Source organism: Botrytis fragariae, assembly GCF_013461495.1.
Source record: "Botrytis fragariae strain BVB16 chromosome Unknown tig00000006, whole genome shotgun sequence".
Lineage (NCBI taxonomy): Eukaryota > Fungi > Ascomycota > Leotiomycetes > Helotiales > Sclerotiniaceae > Botrytis > Botrytis fragariae.
The window spans coordinates 401,193-418,458 of record NW_023500988.1 but is presented as its reverse complement, the minus strand read 5'-3'; the positions used below and the strand labels follow the sequence as shown (position 1 = coordinate 418,458).

Here is a 17,266-nt window from a genome sequence, read left to right as displayed (position 1 = left end):
AGAGTCCAAACATTCTCCTTCGCTTCCCCCTCCATAGATACTCTTTCTTTGACAACAAAAGCCACGGACCCCATCAGCCCAACAACTGATTGTCTCCTCTTTACCCTATGATATATGATATCCTACTTGGCCACACGAACTCCTCTTGTTGATTACGATACCACTTGAAGGAGGAGTGCGTAGGATTTGTTCGATGAGTAGTGTCGTGTGAAAAGCTTGTTATGGGGGAGGTGGTGGAATAATGGTAGGAAGTGGATTGTTGTAAGTACTGGCACTCAATGAGGTTTTTATTCGGAAATTCTGGGGGTGGTGCCGCAGGGGAAGAAGGAAGAGGGGGAGGAGGAATAGCTTGTCAGGCCTCTTAGGGGCTAGAAAAATAAGGTGACGTTGCTGATACTAGAGGATATTAGAATATTGACGTCGAGAATTATAAATCTTGGGATTTAGAAGGAAAATTACGCAAGATATTGTGACTAGTGACATGCAGGCTGTTGAGGAGCTGTGGGCTAGAGAATGAAGTTTTATATGTTACGGGCGATACTATCAGCGGGCATTTTGATTCAATTCATTGCTAGAGTCCTTCTGTTGGGGAATCTAATGTGGAATATTCTCCTATTCATTAGTCTTAACAGTCTCTCTGGCTATGTCCAAGATGTGTCAGGTAGGTAAGGAAGGGGGAGAGATTTAGGATGTGCCGATGGTGGAGAAAGAGTTAACTGATAGAGAATGAGGATTAGAAAGCATCTCCTGGAAAGATAAATATGGTACGGCGGTCTATTTAAATCTTTCAAGCATTGCAAAGCCGTTTTTCCTCCGTGGGCGATGGAAACTCTCGGGACTCGTGAGGCTAGACTGTGAAAGAGACAATAGCATGGCTATTTTATGAGGACTTCGGGGAATTCACCAAGAACATGATCAAATTCTAGGCACGATGAAGATTACCGAACGTGATATCTTTGATTATCCGAAGTAAAATAAAAAAAAGAACTAGAATCCTTTCATATATTTATGATCCTCTGTTGTTTCCAAAACCTCAAATTTCATTCCCACAGTAATGGACCCATCCGATCTAGGTACACCCAGCATTCCAAAACATGGCTTCCATTTGATACCTTCATCTACACGTCTATAGCTCACCAATGTATCCCATGGTTCGTGTTTATTCTTTTCCGCAGTGTCTGGATTGACATTTGGAACCTGGCATCTTGCACAACGAGCCTGGATATCAATATCCAACCCATTTGAACCCATTGCGGTGGATAAAAGTCCTGAGTTGGGCTTGTTCACTATTTTCACTCGCTTCCAATTATCTTCTGTCCATGCAGCGGGTGCGGTATCATCGGTATTTCTCTCGTCTTTACCCCTCACAATGATGTTCGGACGGAATCTTTCAATTGTGATCTCATCCGCTCCTTTCTTCGACAATCTTTGATTTAATTCTTGAAGGGAAGCTTCATTTGCAATCAAAACCGGCATCACATCTGGGAAATTGGTGCTCTCCTCTCTTCCCAATATTTCTGGTGCTCCGTTACCCCGCAGGATTCTGGGCGTTGGTCCCTTATATACCAACTTAACATCTTTCTCAAAGAAATCGTTGAATATGCTGTTTATCTCATCCTTGTATACGTATCCATCTGTCTTGTAATCCCAAATGTCCACCTGTGTCAAGCTTGTGTTATCTTTCAACCATTGTTCTGTAGGTCGTGCGGGGACCATGACCTTCTTATCTGCATTCCTAATACTGACGACCAGATATTCGGCATCTTCGCTGCCAGATTCAGAGGGAGATTTGGCTGTAGCAAAGGCGGTATCAATCAAGGTCATAGAGGAGATGTCGCGGATTGTAATGAATTTGTGGTCATCGCCGGAAACGAACATCCAGCGTCTGTCAAGGTCGAGGCCATGAGTGGTAAGGCGGGACGATTTAATTGAGATACCACGACAAGACTTTATAGGATAAATTAGAAGGTCGCTGATTACGGTAGTGGTGGAGGGAGATGAAAAAGGGTTGAGATTGTACAACATGGTGAGTGATATCGATAGCAATCGAAATGCGAAGCTTGTATTGTGTTCTGCAGCTGGTGGTGCTACACGTTTTGTGAGAATTAGACTGCCTAGGAATGATTTGCGTTTGGGGAAGAAGGCGATCTTATCTAGTAGCGGGGATGAGAAGGGGAGGAATTTAGATTGCCATGAATGTTTAAATGCCCATCTACCTTCCTAGGTAGGTATCGCATCTATGTAAAAGACCACAGGTTGAAATGTTGGATATCAAGCAAAGAAGAATCAAGCTGCTGTTGAGTGGCTATAACAAATGGATAGTAAAATCACATCTATCTATCTCAATCGCCTATCTAGTCATTTCCCATGTTCCAAATGTCGACTTTCAAAATGCACACAATGAAAATGTGATATCTTTGATCCATCGCTTACGTCATCGTTTGTCTTGAATTCATACCTGCTGGTTGCTCTGCGCAACCATTCCAAACCCATCTCAAGCGCTCTTTCCCACAAATAAACATCAATTGCCAAGACCCCACCTACCTTATGCAAGAACAGGTACTTTAGAGCACTTTATTTTGGGGATTCTATGCAATCGTGGAGCCAGAACGTTCACATTCAACGCTTCATATTCAATCGTTTCGAGCCCCGCCACTCTGCACTCGCACTTGTTCTTTTTAATACAACCTTCTGCGAGCTTTACGTTTTGTGATTGCTCCGTTCCTTCATTAGTCTGAAGTGCGTTGTCATTCTGCAGAGTTATTCTTCTTAACAACCAATCCGCGATTAGAAGTCGAACAATGTCCAGCTTCATAACCAATCTTTTCCCCTCTGCACAAGCTGGGAAGCATGATAATATCTTGCCAGTTCCCCCACCACCTTTGCATACTCGCTCTAGTCAAAATGAAAGTTTTGGTGATCGACCCAGTACTCCAGTCAATAGAAGCAACTTCATAAATCCCGTCTCAACACCCCAAGGAAGTCCAAGCAAGAATCGCAACCCACCTGGAGCCAACGAATTGCCTACAGCTTTTGATTCTGCTATGAAGCTTACTCCTGTCAATTTGAGCAGTCCAACAAAGACTGGTCGCGTTCCGATTGGCAACCCACTGACTCCAGGGAAGGGAGCGAATGCCAACGCAGTCGATGAGTTCTTTAGCAATCCTACCGGGAATACTGATGAGAGTATCATCCAAAAATCATCAATCCCCTCAGGAAGCCCTGTACGACGACAAGGTAAAGAGAATAATACCCCTCAAACCGCAAGACAAACAGATTCTCCATCGCTCAACCCAGCAGCGATCGCTCGCGATTCTCCTTCTCTGAACCAAGCAGCGATTTCACGCCAGGAGCTCTATCAAACTCGGGAAATTCCACCACCACCGACCAGAAAATACAATACGCAACGTGGATTGACTGCAGAGGAATTGGAGATTTTGCATAAGCCCAATGTGAAACGTCTGGCCAATGTGACCCAGCTTTGTGAGTATTCCGTTGTCGTTCTATAGTAGCACTACTAATAATAAGCAGACTTTCTTGATTATTATTATGACCTCTTGAGTTACGTCGGATCGCGTCAAAATCGACTCAATCATTTCAAGGCAGAATATCCCGCTCCTCCAGAAACTCCCGAAGAAGAATATATCCCAGTTTGGTCAAAATATGCTGGTAGAGAGCGTGCCAATTTGCGCAAACGTCGAGTTCGTCTACGCCAGGGCGATTTCCAAATTTTGACACAAGTTGGACAAGGTGGTTATGGACAAGTCTTCCTTGCTCAGAAGAAGGATACTAGGGAAGTCTGTGCCTTGAAGGTTATGAGCAAAAAACTATTGTTCAAGTTGGACGAGATTAGACACGTTCTCACGGAACGTGATATTTTGACCAACGCCAAGAGCGAATGGCTGGTTAGATTGCTCTACTCATTCCAGGATGAGAAGAGTATATATCTAGCTATGGTAGGACTTATCTCACTTTATATGTGTGCATTTTGCTAACTATTTTTTTAGGAATATGTCCCAGGTGGAGATTTTCGAACCCTACTGAACAACACTGGTGTTCTTGCCAATAGACATGCTCGATTCTATATTGCCGAAATGTTTTGTTGCGTGGATGCTTTGCACCAGCTCGGTTATATTCACAGAGATCTGAAACCCGAAAATTTCTTGATTGATTCGACGGGACATGTCAAGCTCACAGATTTTGGCCTTGCTGCAGGTTTCCTTGCTCCAGGCAAGATTGAGTCCATGCGAGTGAAGCTTGAAAAGGTCGGAGAGACATATGTTCCCTTTGGTAAACCTATCGAAGAGCGTACTGTTGCGGAACGCCGAGAAGGTTACAGATCCTTGAGAAACAAAGATGTTAATTATGCCAAGTCGATTGTTGGATCACCCGATTACATGGCCCCTGAAGTGTTGAAAGGAGATGAGTATGACTTCACAGTGGATTATTGGAGCTTGGGGTGTATGCATTTCGAGGCTTTGACAGGATTTCCTCCATTTGCTGGTGCAACCGTTGATGAAACCTGGAAGAATTTGAAGCATTGGAGAGAAGTGTTGAAGAGGCCAGTTTGGGAAGATCCAAATTACTTCATTAGTAATCGTACTTGGAACTTCATTACAAGGTAATCATAATACTCGATACTAGACAAACATTTGCTAACAGGAATAGCTGCATTACGTCCAAGGTCAAGCGTTTCTCCACTATCTCAGAAGTCTATGGACATCAATACTTTGCTGAGGTTGACTGGAACACTCTTCGTTCGCAACGTGCTCCATTTGTACCAGAGCTGGACTCTGAAACTGATGCAGGCTACTTTGACGATTTCAGCAACGAAGCTGATATGGCTAAATACAAAGAAGTCCATGACAAGCAAACGGCTTTGGAGAATATGGCCGATAGAGAAGATGCTATGAGCAAGAGTTTGTTCGTCGGATTCACATTCAGACATCGTAAGCCAAACACAGACGATGATGGGAAGTCTAGCCCAAGAAAGGCAATTCCAACCGATGGCACTTTTGGCACTATGCTATAAGCAGATTATGATCTTGATGATTTTCAACATTCAATTTATGATTTAGGGAGATGAAAATGGTGGGCTGGGATGGAAAGGGGCAGGACTGGAAACACTGGAAGTGGCTATCATGGACGGAAGGATGGGATTGCGGAGTAGCGGTTATGACAAGGCATATCTGCGGCGTTGAGAGTCAGCTTTGCTTGACTCTACACTGTAAAACTCTTCCTGGTCTCTCCGCGGTTCTCGCGGCATTTGCTTATCGCGCTCGTTTCTGGAGTTTTTTGTTTGTTACATGATAGTGCATACAAGTGGGGGTTAATTATTGATTGTTAGCATGAACCTAACACAATGCACACGCGAATGCTGTAATAATACTTCGAATATAATATATCTCATAAAAGCTTCTCATATTCCATTTTCGAGAGCAAGCCGGCTCGACGGAAAACGGGGTTGATATCGTCTCATTCTTCTCAGTCATATGAAAAATTGAAGGGACTCATTTGGTCGCTCTGCTTGACTTCTCAAAGTATCATTGTCTGTTGAAATGTACATTTTTCTCTATGACTATGTATTAGAGTCCTATTTTGAGAATTTCATCTTGTTCCAAGCATTATCATGCCATTTTATTTCATCATCACGGAGATCTGGGCTTATGAGCGCAAGCCCGGACTTTCGGTACTCAAAGGGCGGCTCAGCCCGATCCATCGACCCGACAGTTCGGTACCACTCATGTTGGTTGGCGAACCGGCTAAATGGACTCGGCGATAGAACAAATTTTCAGTCAAGTCTTCTGCAAAAATGCGGCGCGGGTGCAGAGATGCCCTGTTGTTTAAATGGGGCAGGGTAAAATTGGTTGGACGAGCGGGGTTCATTCGTACTACGTTACACGCCGATTGTGTGTTTTGGGAGTAGCTTAGGCGATCGCGAGTATTTTTGTATGGGTTTTCGAACCGTTTGAATGGGTTTTGTGCGTTGGCGTGGGGGTTGGTGGTGTTGGAAAGGTTAAAAGAGGGAGAGGGATGGAATGCATCGCCGAGGCTCTGCGAAGGAATATTTAATAAATAGAGGGGGCTGTAAAGATGGGTATCAATTCTATCATTCATTTTGACTGATTCTTTTGCTTTTCCTAGCCCGCTTGTCTGCTTTCAATGCTGGTCTTCTAACACAATATCGAGGCGTACTTGGGTAAGAAGGAAGCTTCTCTCGTCTACCTCATGTTCGATTCTCTATTACCTAGCGGGGTAGATATAGTCGGATTCAGCCTTATCTATTCTATCAATGTTACACCAACCATTACAATAAGCTTATTTAACTGTTTGATTCTTCCGTTACATTGTACCGAAGCCACGCCTCTGTGTATGTTGTTTATATAACAGTTGTACGAATCATATCAGATTGTTGGCTAAGCTTTCACGACGCCTTCTTCTTCTGTGCCTGTCCCCATTATTTTTAACGAGTTGGTGGCGTTGAATAGAGTGGTAGAAGAAAAAGCTTGATTACTTCTTACATTTCTTCTTTTTGTTGCTGGCTTGTTTGGCAATTGTCTAATTGATGAGTCGGAGAGGTGATATCAATGTCTTCCATTAGAAGTTCGACTTTTGGATTGCAAATATCTGGTATGTAAACACTTCGATGTTGTGCAAGAGAAACTTGCTAATCTGTGCGCTGATTAGAAACAATGAGATGCGCCGGACAGGCAGCAAAAAGTCGGAGAGAGAAGAAATTCCAAAAGAGAAATACCATGGCTAAGATCCGATCGAGATTGGGAAGGGTGTTTGGGAGGGTGTGGGAGTTTTGGCATGATTTTAAAAAGTGGAGAAGAGATGCTGAGGAAGCGAGTAAGTGTTGTCTTTCTTATTGATAATATGGTTCAGAGAATTATCTTTGGTTGTTCAAAGGTCGTATGTATAACAGTTTGAGCTGAAGCCCGATGATAAATGGGCCGCAGATACAACTTGTCGACACGGGGATTGAGACGGCCAATACGAGCTACCGTGAGAAGGTGGTTTTTTTGGATGTTCTCAAGCTAATACTCATTCTCAGGACAAAGACGGGCAGATAGATACGATAACCATATGGTGAATTCCGATGATATATGGTGATGCTGGGACGAAAACTCATCTGCAGTCTAAATTGGCTCGATATGAGACGAGAAAAAGATTACCCACAGCTTCGTTTAACTCGAAAGGGCATTTGATGCCCCTAAAGCCTGTAGCAAGATCTAAAATCATAGATCATGGTCAGATCTTCATACTCTGTTCTTTCATGGCTCAAGTTGCGGCCCTCGTATGAGACACCTCATGTATGCCACCGTTTGTCATTGTTAGAGAGACAGCAGTATTGTGTACCGTCGATATCAGCACTTCTAGCAAACAGAAACACACTTGTTTATTGAGAATCTTCTGAACGTGTAATACTCTTACGGGGTATACGGGCAGGCCTGAGGACAAATTATTGTCGCCTCAGAATCCTTGGTATTACCAACTACGGATTAATGCCCTCTTCATACACTTCTCTGGAGATTGTTCGCTCGTTAAGGCGTTTTGGATAGTAGATCTGGAAAAGAATTGCTCTATTTATTTTCAACATCAATTTGGGGAAAACGGAAGGAGAATGGTTTCAACTTTTGAGATAGAGGTCCTTGCTTGCGGTTCTCGCAATGGAAAATAGAAATAGAATGGTTTGGTTCGGGTAAATTGATAGATGTATATAACTTTGGTAATGTTAGCGGGGAGAAGGTCCCGATCAATGTCAGCGAAACTCTTCTACGCTCGTCTCCGGGATGGCTACAGTAGGTGCATGGACTCATAAACGTTAAGAAGTGCAGTCGAATAGTACATATTTAATACCTAGCTAGTTCCTTGAACAATTTGAGGGTATTTTCGAGGGCTTATTATATATCAGATAATATGATGATCTTTCTAGAAGGATCAAACGATCCTAAAGAATGGCGTCAACCAAGGAGTAATTTTCAACCTCAATCCAACGCATGTATTGTAAATTGACCTTCGAGTATGCAATCGATACATGCTGATGGATAAATATGTGCAGGAACCACAGGACTTGAGTCCCGCATACACTCATTGTGTTCGTTATTCATCGTTTATTAGGAGCATGGAGCACTAGAGTAGCTTTGCGTAGGTGTGGCGGCTGGTTGACCACTGGCTCTGGAAGCGGGAACGTTTTTTAATTCGGCATAACAATTGAGCCATTTCATAAGACAGAACACTGAAAAAGTACTATACCGTTCGTCTAATGTCTTCATTCGTCAATGGTTTTGGAGACGAGATTAATAACACGTGTCAGAAGTACAAGCTCCAAAGCTGCCTTGAGAAAATCGAGAGAGTTTGGGGCAGCTATTGTTAAATAGGAATGATGTCGGTGATTAATCCATGATGTTGAAGGAGGTGATCAAAATACCATGCAAATTCGCGAACAAACATGCAAACCGTGGATGTATTGAAGAATGACAAAACCGCAAAGTAACGGACCATGCCATCCATAGAATAATGATAGTGATTCCGCGAAAGAAGTCAAGTATGTGATAACTTAGAGGCATGGTGAAAGGCTTGCTCCCAGAGGCATCTGCTTCTATAACTCTTCAGTGTAGTCTACGTTTGCAATACAAATGGCGCAAGTTTATTCCAAATCACTTGACAAGAATGAGTGCAGCATCTTTGAAGAAAGGACTCGTTAGTCCCGAAACTCACGAATTTGAGAGGACGATAGATTGTATTTCTGGCTAATTTTACTATCTCTAGTAAAAAGACTGATTATACAAGTTTGGTGCAAATAAAAAATCTGGTACTGATGTAGCTCTCGCGTGGTGGTATGCAGACGATCAAAGACTTTATCCTTGCATCAAGTTTACACACATAACGAAAGATCGCTTGCAGGATTACCGAGATCTGAGGAGAAGAATACCTCTGGAAGAGCTGTATCTGTATCTATTTACGTCACCGTAAATTCAAGAACCGGGGACACTAGCGACCCCATGTCTCAATGAACCCAGCTGAGAGAATTCACTCTTACTGCTGGCAATTACTTATCGATGGCACCTACTATATTCTTCGTAGTGACTCCTCATAGAACCAGTTAAAATTCTTAGGAGAGCATGTATCCTCTTCTCAGCTCCGTGAGTTTACGCGGCGCTGCTGAAAATTTTGTTCCGACCAGGATATTAATGGTGTATGACGATCTTCGTGTCCATTCAACTTAGTGCTGATGTTTCCGTCCTGACCGATCATCTTGCATATGCTTTATCTTGCCAAGAATGATATTGATTGCAATACATCAGTCATAATTTTAAATGCCTCGACGACAATGTTCATTCGGGCGACATTAACGGATGTATCGCCATCAGTCGAATACGCAACGAGTTGCCTTATGTCTATTGAAAAAGAAGTCTTATACGGTGCAAGCCACGACCTATATCTGCATATATTGGATTAAAGCCTCATCATAAGACAGTGGTGACAACTGTTCGTATATCTTGAGGGCTGCATGGTGGATACCCAGAAACCAGAAGGATTCCAGATATTTTACAAGTTACAAACGAATTTGGTACTCGAATCAATGTTTTGTGGTGTATAACATTTGTCAGACAGATTGATGAACTCAGCTGAGATGGCTGAATTTACTGCCACATGGCGGTGAACGTTAGCGCTATCTGCTCTCCTCTTCATGACACTTTACACATCCTCGACATCTCGAACAGATCAAACACATCGATCAGCTCTCGAACCACATAACACCGAACTCCCCATTCTTACACGCCATTCTAATCAATAATGAGCCCTTGTTCACTTCAATGAACCAACATATGATGCTCAGTTGTCCTACGAACTTGTTTTTCAGCAGTACCACAAATGATTATTCAAGAGGTTCCGGGACAAGAACTCTCGATCATTATTTCAAGAAATTTAACTCCTTATAAGACTTTTGCATCACTAGTGCTCCCGTCATAGGGTTATGTCGCCATATGAAGATTTCTTAGACGCTTAGACGTGTCTTTCAAGAAATTCGCGTCTTCCAAGATTTATTTCCGCTCTTGTGTTGCCAGCATGTTTCAAGCGAACACCGTAAATTGTCCCGGAACGAATGTCCTCTTCTGTTCGGTGACTTGTATTTTAGTTTCTGCCTCACTTTTATACGAGATGCATTTCAGTATTTTCCACTACTTGAGTCAAGAAGATTCCCATGTAGATCGCTGCTCTTCAGTTGATGCATCTAGCCTGCAAGGCCATATCTTATCCCTGGAAATTGGTGCTCTATTTTGCAGGCAAGGATTTCTGAAGTCGATCATTTTCCGTCGTTTGACAGAAGCCCGGACAACATCAACGATCACAGTTGGAATGACAATCTCGATAAGATCTCGATTACAACTCCATCTAAAGCATCCTAGTTCAATATTGCTTATAGTTTAAGATCGATTCTACAAACAATCTCGGCTTCTGATGCAGGAACACGTCTGCAATATTACTCGGTTATGGCCTTACTAGTCATGCAAGCTGATGCAATTTTGGCATGTTCTTCCACGCCCAAACAATCAGACCTATGCCCCATTGTCCTAATTTGTCCAAATCACCTTTGGGAGGTGACCTGAGAGACTGTTTGATGATACTAACTGTCAATTTCTCTCGGCCCTCGGGTAATTGTGACTCGCTAGTCTTTCAAGTCTTTGAAGTAATCTGTCACTCATGTATGAATTGCCCAACATAACTTCCCTGTTCTATTATAACCTCCTTTGCTTTACACTTAGTTTTCAAATTCACACTCTAGGATGCTTTTATGGTGATCGCATAGTTGTTAAGCTAATTGTTGAAAGAGAAAATATTTGGATCGAGAGCGCCAATGACAATAGTAAGCGCTTGAGAGCCCACCATTTCGAAAAGACCTTGAAAATTATATATATAGACTGACACAGACCGAAATTTCTAGGTACACGAATTTTGACTTTTGCGAAACAGCTTCACCAAATTGCATTTTGACCATCTTCTGCCACCTGAAATAGACATGGCGGTAGACATTGCGATTCCAGAAGTGCCTCAGGATTGTGGAAAACGACTAATTGCTCATTATATACATCAAACCGCGATTGATGAGCCTCATCGAGTATGCATTTCTTGGCCCTTGACTTCCGAGCCACGCGATGGCTTCGAGGACATCACATTCAGTCATTTAGACAAAGCCATAGATGTCGCGTCGAACTGGGTTGAAAAGAATGCTGGCATTGGGAAAGACTTTGACTGCATTGCCTATATCGGTCCCCATGATCTGCGGTATATACTCCTGATGATAGCGGCGATCAAAACTGGACACAAGGTCTGTCACCCTGTTCACACCTCGTTCACGCCGACTTACTCTTGGTAGCTATTTGTACCATCCCCACGGAATAGCTTAGAAGCACACACCAAACTACTACGAGATTATAAATGCGAGAAATTCTTGTTTGCAAAGGATTCCCCAATATCCCGGAAAATTATCAATGACATTCAAACTAAAGTCGACCTTCAAACCATAGCTGTTCCCACTCTAGATTACTTTTTTCATCCTGGATTTGATGTACCTCACTATAAGTATACGGCTACATATGAAGAGGCGAGATTTCAGCCGCTCGCTGCGATGCATACGTCTGGAACTACAGGAACACCCAAGCCTATCGTCATACCGCAAGGTGTTATTACAAGTCTAGATGCCTCTCAAAAGGCTACTTCACTTTATGGTATTGCCACAACATCCGATTATTGGCGAGGCTTACGGTGCTTTTTAGCATTCCCACTATTTCGTAGGTACTCTTCCCTCTTATTGCTCAGGGTCAGCTCTAGACAAGACTTCAAGTCCATTTTCCAAAGTTATAACGTGCTTTCCAATCTCAAGGAAATTCAAAGAAAATCTCGCTTACACATTATTATGAACAGATGCTGCGGGCGTCTACAGGTTAATGACTGCTCTATACTTCAAGCAAATAGCGGTGCTTCCACCGCCTATTCCATTGACTGCAGAGTTAGCAAATGAGGTTCATATACATGGTAAAGTGCAGGTCGCGGATCTCCCTCCTGCCGTCCTAGTGGAAATATCGAAGGTTCCTCAGTATTTAAAGAACCTCCGTTCTGTAAAATATATCATGACTGGAGGTGGCCCACTACCCGATGGCCCCGGAGACATCATCAATTCTCATACTCGATTGTTTGCGGGGTTTGGGTCAACAGAGACAGGACATATTCAAGCGGCTTTACCACCTAAAGAAAATGTAAGCATTTTACATCTAAACTTATTTTATGGATATTTCTTTCAGGTCTTCCAGCTTTAATTGGATACCTACTGACTCTGTCATGAACTAGTGGGACTACTATGACTTTTCTACATCATTTGGTGTTGAAATGCGGCATCACTCAGGTGAACTATATGAGCTTGTAATCGTTCGTGATCCATCGATAGAAGCATATCAGGGCACTTTCTATACGTTTCCAGATCTTTCAGAATACAAAACTCGGGATCTATTTTCCAAGCACCCCAGCAAAAACAACCTCTGGCACCATGAATGCCGTTCTGATGATATTATTGTTTATTCTACAGGGGAGAAGTTCAATCCAATTAGCATGGAAAATGCTTTGAACTCTCATCCTAAAGTTAGATCTGCGATAGTCTATGGTACTAAGAAATTTCAGTCGTCCTTGCTAGTCGAGCCAGTTAATCCCGAAAGGTCCAAGGAGTCCCTATTAGAAGAATTATGGCCAACAATAAAGGCTGCAAATGTTAGTTGTCCCGCGCATGCGCGGATAATGAGCAAGGACTTCGTCGCATTTACCAAACCTGATAAACCATTTCCCAGAGCTGGGAAAGGTACAGTACAACGCAAGCAAGCCGAAAAACTATATGAAACAGAGCTCAATAGTCTTTATGAAACAATTACTAATGGACAAGGAACGAATATAAAGAACACAAACGGAAACAGCTCTGTGGATAAGGGCGCAAGCTCTGACGTGCAAGGTACCATCATTCAAACCATCTCGAATCTCCAAGGATTCGAAAACTTCTCTCCCTCTGAAAATTTCTTTGAGCATGGGCTGGACTCGCTAGGCGTGATCTCATTAACAAGGGCAGTGAATGCGGCGTTCCAATCACAAGATCCTCCACGGGATTCGATACGCGACTCAATGATATATGCATATCCAAGTCCAGAAAAACTAGCACGCGCTCTCTCAAATTTCGCCAAAGACGAAAATGAAAATTATGGTGAAATGCAGGAAGAATACGAAAGTTTCGTTTCTGACCTACCTATCATTGCTAGGCCATCGATACCAGTCACTGGATCCAGAGTATTTTTATTGACTGGGTCTACTGGATCTTTGGGCTCATACATTCTTAGCAATCTACTTGAAGAAGACAAGACATGCAAGGTTTATTGCATCAATAGAGGCGAAGATACCGAGGAACGCCAAGTTAATGCCAGCTCGTCAAAGGGCCTTTCAACAGATTTTAGCCGTGTCCATTTTCTCAGCATGGCTACTGGTGCTACGGAAGCATGGCTGGGCATAAAGCTTGACCAATACAAGGAGTTGCTCAATGAAGTAACGCACATCATTCACAATGCTTGGCATATTGACTTTAATATGTCTTTCAGCCAAATGGGCGCAACACATATTCGACGTGTTCGTCAGTTGATTAATTTCTCTGCTCACTCAAGATTCGGTGCTTCCATTCACTTTATCTCCAGTATTAGCACTGTTGGGAACTGGGACGTGAGTGGATCAAATATGTCCGACTCTTCCGGCCGTTCCACTCCATCGCAGTCGGAAACAGAGCTAGTATTGACGATGCCCGGTGTTCCTGAGATTCCGTACGAGGATTGGTCGCTTCCACAATGCTTAGGTTACGGCCAATCAAAATTTGTTGCCGAGCGGCTGATTACTACTGCCTGTAAGGTTGCCAATATTCCTGCTTCGATTTACCGAGTGGGTCAAATTGCTGGTCCGAAAAGGAGCGAGGGAAAGTGGAACGAACAGGAATGGTTCCCCTTGATTTTGAAGTCTTCAACATATCTGAAGGTTTTACCTTCGTCGTTGGGGCCACTGGAAGCTGTTGACTGGATTCCCGTTGATACACTTGGGAAAGTCATTTACGAACTTGTGTCATCTTTCAATCACGATACACTGGAGCCGGATTCGGCAATCGAATCGTCTTCCGGATCACCCAGAGTCTACCATCTCGTCAACCCAAAGCGAACAAAATATTCACATGCTATTCTTCCTCGACTACAATCTATTCTAGACCTTCCCACTGTACCCTTCCAAGAATGGGTACAGCGTCTATGTGATAGTGCGGCGAATATACAGGATATGAAAATAAATGATAACCCAGCAGTGAAAATACTTGGATTTTATGAGGGTCTTGTCAAAAAACAGAAAGAAGGCAGAACACAGGTCTGGCTTGATACGGAGAAGGCTGTCGAGGGAAGCGCAACCTTGAAGAGTATGGATCCGATCGACGGGAATTGTGTAGACAACTGGATGCGGCAATGGAAATACGTCCGCAATGAGCACGGAGAATAGAATGAGGTGATTCCTCCCATAAACGTTTAGATATCTGGAATGTATGTTTGTTTATTAAGATAACGACCGAATGAATTGATTTATGAAAAGAAAATCGAATTGCTATTCGCCAGCTGGAGCGCGACGAGAGTAACATTTGTGTAATTTACTCAAAAACTGAATTCTTAAACGGTCATTTGAACAGATTTGATGTCAAAGTGAAGTCAGTCTTCAAAACTCACTTAGTGTCTAAAACAAATGAATATTTAGAAGTCTTTTGTTGAACCGCGGTGTAAATTTTTGAACACATTATAGTCCTGAGATTCCAAAACGGCACATACTATTTTCATCCACCAATCTAAGAAAATATGGACATTTTAATGACAGTAAGTATAGCCTTCCCATATACCAAGTTTCTAATTAGGAGACTAAAAAATGTTCAAATAAACTATCTTTGCCAACTATACTCCTGAACCGCAATCGGTACTATTATCTCATGAAATAACTCTCATTTAAGAATCGAAGAAAAAGAAAACGAACCACAATTCGTGGTCAGCCATTATTGGAAAAAAGAAAATGCAAGCTCCCACCATCTACCACCTTAATATCTTCGACGACGCAATCCCGAATCAATCTCATCAACTTCCCCTCCAGCACTAGTGTACGCATTCCAGGCATCGCAAGTTTCCTTCACCACCTGTGGAATCATACCTCTCTGATCTCTCCCTTCGGCCACCAAATCGGGTCTCTCAAAAATATTCACCAAAAGCCCTGCACTAACATGCGAACTTGTATGACAATGGAAGGGCCAAACTCCAGGATTATCCGCGAAAAATTCTACCACTAGGAAGCTGGGATCGGATAGTGTACCGGGTCTCATAAGTGCGGTGTCGCGTCGAACGGGATTAGATGGGTTGGTGATGGTGCCGTCCCAGATTCCCTTTCCTTCGGCGAGGACAAAGAAATCGTGCCCATGGAGATGCATAGGGTGAGGGGTATCCCAGATATTTGTGACGTGTATGCGGATAGAGGGATGACTGGAAAAGTCGTAGATGTTCCAGTCATGAGGAAGGGTTGAGACGGGAGTTCCTTGGCTGGCAAGGAGGAGGAGAGGCGAGCTAGGTTGGTTAGCCATTGTATGAAGAGGTGTGTTGAATGTAAAGCTTACTTGTAGTCAGCTCGGAAGGTCGAATTATTCACGGTGAAAAGAGCGCTGCCGGATCCATTCACACTGACATTGATTTCCATGTCCTGTGTAATGGACGGGCTCTCGGGTGGGCTTATTTCAGTGTAGGGAATGGTTAAATATAACGGGTCCTGTGATTTATGTCAGCATATTCAGTCATCAGCACGGGGTGAGATTGCTGACATTGGCACAATCGTTACTATCCCATGACACGCCTGTCGTTGTCGGCGCAAGTGTTGTATTTGCGTTGTCATAATAAACTGCTGCTAAACCATGAGGGTTCGTACAAGTCAGAAGCATGCACGGAACATCTAGATCAGACCGCATCCAGACAGCATCCGTTGATTCTCCCGTTGCGTGAACCAAGACATCAGCTCTTTGTCCAATTCCAAGAGTTACCACGTTGGTCGTGTAAGGAACGATTGGAACATAATCGACTGTCGTAACCTGAAGTTGGTGTCCATCAATTGAGAATTTTTGTGTACCTGCACTCCCAGTGTTGATGAGTCGGAGACGGTGTGTCTTGCCTTTGGTAAACTTAAATTTGGAGAGCCCCGCATCCGGTGTGCAAGTCCCACCCAGAGTAGAATTGCAATCGAATGACCCTTTTCCATTAATTAGGTTGTTGTCAACGTGTGGGAATATTGGACCATTCGGAACTTTTGTCGCGACGCCTGCAACCATGCTACGATACGATTGATGAAGATAGTCAGACTGTAACAAATCAGTGTGAAATCAAGATTGAAAGGAAAAATAACTAACCAACATTACCGGACCAAGATCGATGTCATAATCCACATGATTGGGGCTTTGAGATTTTAGTGAGCGACTTAAAGTGTTGATGAAGGTTCTCTTACCCATAAATAACCAGGGGCCCAAAAAGACCATCATTGTACTGAGCGCTGAAATGGGAATGATACCAACTGGTTCCAAAAGACTCGGCTCGAAATTCGTATGTGAAACTACTTCCAGGGGCAATGGGGCATTGAGATACGGAGGGTACACCATCCGCCCAGGGACTCAGCTTCTGCGGTTGGCCATGCCAATGAAGACTCAGCCCTTCTTTTCCATTGTCAGTAATGTTGTTTGTGACTCTGACGCTTATCGTGTCTCCCCAATTTGCTTCGATAAGAGGTCCAGGGAATTGATCATTTATTAAGATAACACTCTTCTGATATCCATCTGGTGCTTTGATAGATCTGGATACTGTGAGATCATAGTGCCGAGTCTTTCCAGTATTGGGTGGGAGGTGTGGTCCTGGCTTGGCGTTTCCCCAAGGGTGTCCGTGATATGACTTTGTGGATGTTAGCTAGGAATCAACTTATGTGCTTGACGCTGAGTGAACATACACCACCATCGTCTAGAAATGGAGGAAGTGTGGAGGCGTTCAAACACCCATATGTAGATCGCCCTACGATAGAAGTCAGTAAGTTCAATTCTAGTACCTATAGATTACTGACCATTAGTAGAATATTGAGATAATGAAGCATGCAACGAAGCTGCTCTAGTAAGTAGTCCCTTCATCCATGCCAT

General features: G+C 43.2%; 4 protein-coding genes across 4 annotated transcripts; 2 read left to right on the top strand and 2 right to left on the bottom strand.

The window, feature by feature from the left end:
- Positions 1 to 987: 987 nt before the first annotated feature.
- Positions 988 to 2,025, bottom strand: Bfra_001313 (putative mosc domain protein; the record flags this gene model as incomplete). The annotated part of the gene is made up of 1 exon (XM_037331747.1): positions 988 to 2,025. One exon carries the CDS (start codon positions 2,023 to 2,025, stop codon positions 988 to 990), a length of 1,038 nt encoding a protein of 345 aa, XP_037195901.1.
- A 776-nt stretch (positions 2,026 to 2,801) lies between these two features.
- Positions 2,802 to 5,032, top strand: Bfra_001312 (putative serine threonine-protein kinase sid2 protein; the record flags this gene model as incomplete). The annotated part of the gene is made up of 4 exons (XM_037331746.1): positions 2,802 to 3,483; positions 3,532 to 3,956; positions 4,008 to 4,621; positions 4,669 to 5,032. The coding sequence occupies 4 exons, from the start codon at positions 2,802 to 2,804 to the stop codon at positions 5,030 to 5,032; spliced, it is 2,085 nt and encodes a 694-aa protein (XP_037195900.1).
- Positions 5,033 to 11,029: 5,997 nt separating this feature from the next.
- On the top strand, positions 11,030 to 14,568 carry Bfra_001311 (putative nrps-like enzyme protein; the record flags this gene model as incomplete). Its single annotated transcript, XM_037331745.1, has 4 exons — positions 11,030 to 11,338; positions 11,387 to 11,801; positions 11,935 to 12,266; positions 12,358 to 14,568. The coding sequence occupies 4 exons, from the start codon at positions 11,030 to 11,032 to the stop codon at positions 14,566 to 14,568; spliced, it is 3,267 nt and encodes a 1,088-aa protein (XP_037195899.1).
- Positions 14,569 to 15,148: 580 nt separating this feature from the next.
- Bfra_001310 (putative extracellular dihydrogeodin oxidase laccase protein) lies at positions 15,149 to 17,266 on the bottom strand (the record flags this gene model as incomplete). The annotated part of the gene is made up of 7 exons (XM_037331744.1): positions 15,149 to 15,665; positions 15,716 to 15,864; positions 15,917 to 16,447; positions 16,496 to 16,541; positions 16,591 to 17,027; positions 17,083 to 17,144; positions 17,194 to 17,266. 7 exons carry the CDS (start codon positions 17,264 to 17,266, stop codon positions 15,149 to 15,151), a joined length of 1,815 nt encoding a protein of 604 aa, XP_037195898.1.